Source organism: Pteropus vampyrus, unplaced genomic scaffold (assembly GCF_000151845.1).
Source record: "Pteropus vampyrus isolate Shadow unplaced genomic scaffold, Pvam_2.0 Scaffold271, whole genome shotgun sequence".
Lineage (NCBI taxonomy): Eukaryota > Metazoa > Chordata > Mammalia > Chiroptera > Pteropodidae > Pteropus > Pteropus vampyrus.
Window position 1 is genome coordinate 516,623 of NW_011889052.1, and position 2,825 is coordinate 519,447.

The 2,825-nt window shown below is 37.8% G+C and overlaps 1 protein-coding gene and 1 pseudogene across 2 annotated transcripts in view; both read left to right on the forward strand.

Moving 5' to 3' along the window:
• Positions 1–2,825, forward strand: part of PTPN23 (protein tyrosine phosphatase, non-receptor type 23) — a 28,032-nt gene that overhangs the window by 8,289 nt on the left and 16,918 nt on the right. The window contains exon 2 of one of the 2 annotated variants that reach the window (XM_011375331.2): positions 9–83. The exons of the other annotated variant lie outside the window; for it this stretch is intronic. Within the exon in view, the coding sequence (XP_011373633.2) occupies positions 9–83 (75 nt within the window). The remainder of the gene's footprint in view (positions 1–8; positions 84–2,825) is intronic. 2 annotated transcript variants of the gene reach the window in all.
• LOC111729604 lies at positions 150–268 on the forward strand (annotated as a pseudogene).

Here is a 2,825-nt window from a genome sequence, read left to right on the forward strand (position 1 = left end):
CTCTCTAGTTTGTCCTGAAGAATTATGGAGAGAACCCAGAAGCCTACAACGAGGAACTGAAGAAGCTGGAGTTGCTCAGACAGGTAGGTTGGTCTTTCTATGCAGGTGTGAAGAGGACTGATTTGATAGGGAGGTAAAGAAACCATCTGGTCTACGGCCACGACACCCTGAACACGCCCGATCGTATCTGATCTCGGAAGCTAAGCAGGATCAGGCTTGGTTAGTACTTGGATGGGAGACCACCTGGGAAGACCAGGTGCTATAGGCATAAAAAATTAAAAAATAAGGAGATCAAAAACTGTCAAGGTCCTTGCAACCAGTGAAGTCAACCAAGGATTGTCTCGCCTAAAAAAAAAGAAAAAAAGAAACCATCTGGAACTGTTCTTATTTTAATTTAGTATTTTTTCCTCTGTAAAAGCAAAATTAATGACAGAAAAATTTGAAAATACTACAAAGCAAAAGAAAAACCAATCTTAAAAATCCTTTTCATAACCTTAAAATATATTTAAATATATTTAAAAATGTTATTTATATGTAATATATAACTGTATAAAACCAGAGTAATATCATATACTGCCTATGCTGCTCTTTTCACCTAACATAGTGTGGATATGTTTCTGTATCAGTGAACATACAATAGTGTTTTTAATGGCCTGTGATCATTACATCGCACTATAATCAGTCTCCTCTTGGAGAACATGAGGTTATTTTCGTTTTTTGCTGTTGTAAATATGCCCCATGTCTGTGCTTACTTGGGCCTTTATAGGATTGTTTCTGTAGGAATTAGTAGGTGAACAAGGATGTATTTGTTTCCATTAATACCCCTGCAGGGCATGTGCTTGCCCCTGCTGTTACTTTTCAGTTTGGGCAGTTTGATAGGTGAAAAGGGTATTTAATTTTTATTTTCAGTTGTTTGGTTAATAGTAAGGTTTTACAGTTGTTAATGTGTTTGTTACATATCCTTTTTTTAGGAATTGTCAATGTCCGTTGTCCATTTTTTTATTAGTGTTATACCTTATTTCTTATTAATTTATAAGATTCATACGTTAATGGTATTGCTCCTTTGTGTTATGCAAATGTTTTTCTCAGTTTATTGTGTTTGTTTATTGTGTTTTATATACAAGCTTTTCAAATTTTACATGTAAATTTTTAAATATTTATAAATCAGGTCCATCTTTCTCTTTACATTATCTGCCTTTGATACACAGTTAGAAAACCTTCGTCACCCAGATAAGATGTAATCAGTCGCTGATATTCTTCATCTTTATGAAGTTGCTTTTTTCTGCATTTCTTTAGATTTTTTTTTTCAGGCTTCTCAATAAAGCTACAGGTTTCTTTATGTAGGTTTTACATATATCTGGTTAAATTTATTTCTGGATTTTTTGTTGTTGCTGTTATTGCGTGTCCTCCCCCGTCCCCTGTTACATTTTCTACTTGTTATGGTTGGTGTAGAGAAAAGCAGTTGAGCAATTTATTTTGTTAATTTTCTTTTTTCTGATAGTGTTTCAGCTCATTTTCTTGGGTTTTCCAAGTACACAGGTTATAGCGCACACACGAAATGATTTTGCCTTCTCTCCAGCAGTCCTTATTTTCTTGCAGTCGGCAGGCATTTCCAGGACAATACTGATAACCGTGAGGATGCGTGACTTGATTCTGGCGTCCGAGGTGTCAGCATTGAGCACAGTGCTGGCAGTTGTGCTGGTCTGAGAAGACCAGTGTGTGCATTTTGGGGGTGCAGTGGCAGTGGCACCACAGTCCTCTTAGGAGCTCTCGTCTCATAGGGGGCAGGAGCATCTGCACAGTCACACACTTTGCAGAACTGTGGAAAACTTGGAAAATAAGAGAAAAAGAACAAAACAACCATTCCTGGAGACAGCCATGGTGATTGTACACATTTCCTTTTTATTTAAAAAGCCAGAAGTTAAGCTAACAATGCTAAAGCACCAGTAGATGAAATCATTTTAATTGATGAGTTTCTTAAAATTTTACTGTCACAGTGTTTTCAACCTTTCTTAACTTGTGCCCCTTAGCAGTAAACAATAAACAATAACCAAAGGTTGATTTTGTAATGAATATTATGAACACAATTATTTTTCTATTTTTTAAATAAAAATCACATAGTACTGAATAATTTCAGCCTCAACTCTTCTTTGCCCCAAGCTGAGGGCAGAGCTTGATCCCCAAATAAGAGAACTAAGAGGAGCTCTTCATTTATCCTCTTTATATCCTGGAGTTCCAGTCATGCATTATTCATTCTGTTAACAAAAGTTTATTAATCCTTTCTTAATCTCAGGTACTCTTCTAGGCACTGTGGGGTCAGCAATGAACAAAAAAAAGTTCCTGGGAGTTCGGTGAAATTCTGAAAGGCACTAGTGAGGCACATGGGCATTAGGCCAAGTCTCCAGGGGTAGAGAAGGGGGCGGGAGAGTCAGATTCTGAAAAAAGATGCTGCCCAGTGAATGAGTGGCTTCATGAGGGATCCAGAGAGTGTGACGCTGGAGTAGTGGTTTCCTTTGGCAGTCTTTCGAGTAAGGTTTTATTTTTCCATTTCCACGTGGCTTATTGAATGCCTCCCTCAGCCTCCTGAAGTAGGTGGTCCCGCCCCAATCATCCATGCTGTGGTTCATCATAGTGACACAGTTCCTGGAGTAATAGGTATGCAAACCAGACCTAGATTTGATGTAGGCTCTATTCTCAAGCAAGAAACTGTTCTGCTGCTCACTGCATTGTGAAAGAGTTGGAAACGTTGTTATCAAGACCAAGTGTCAATTTGCTAATTTCACTTTTGAAAAATTTGCCTGAGTTTAAATAGTGGAAGGCTCCAG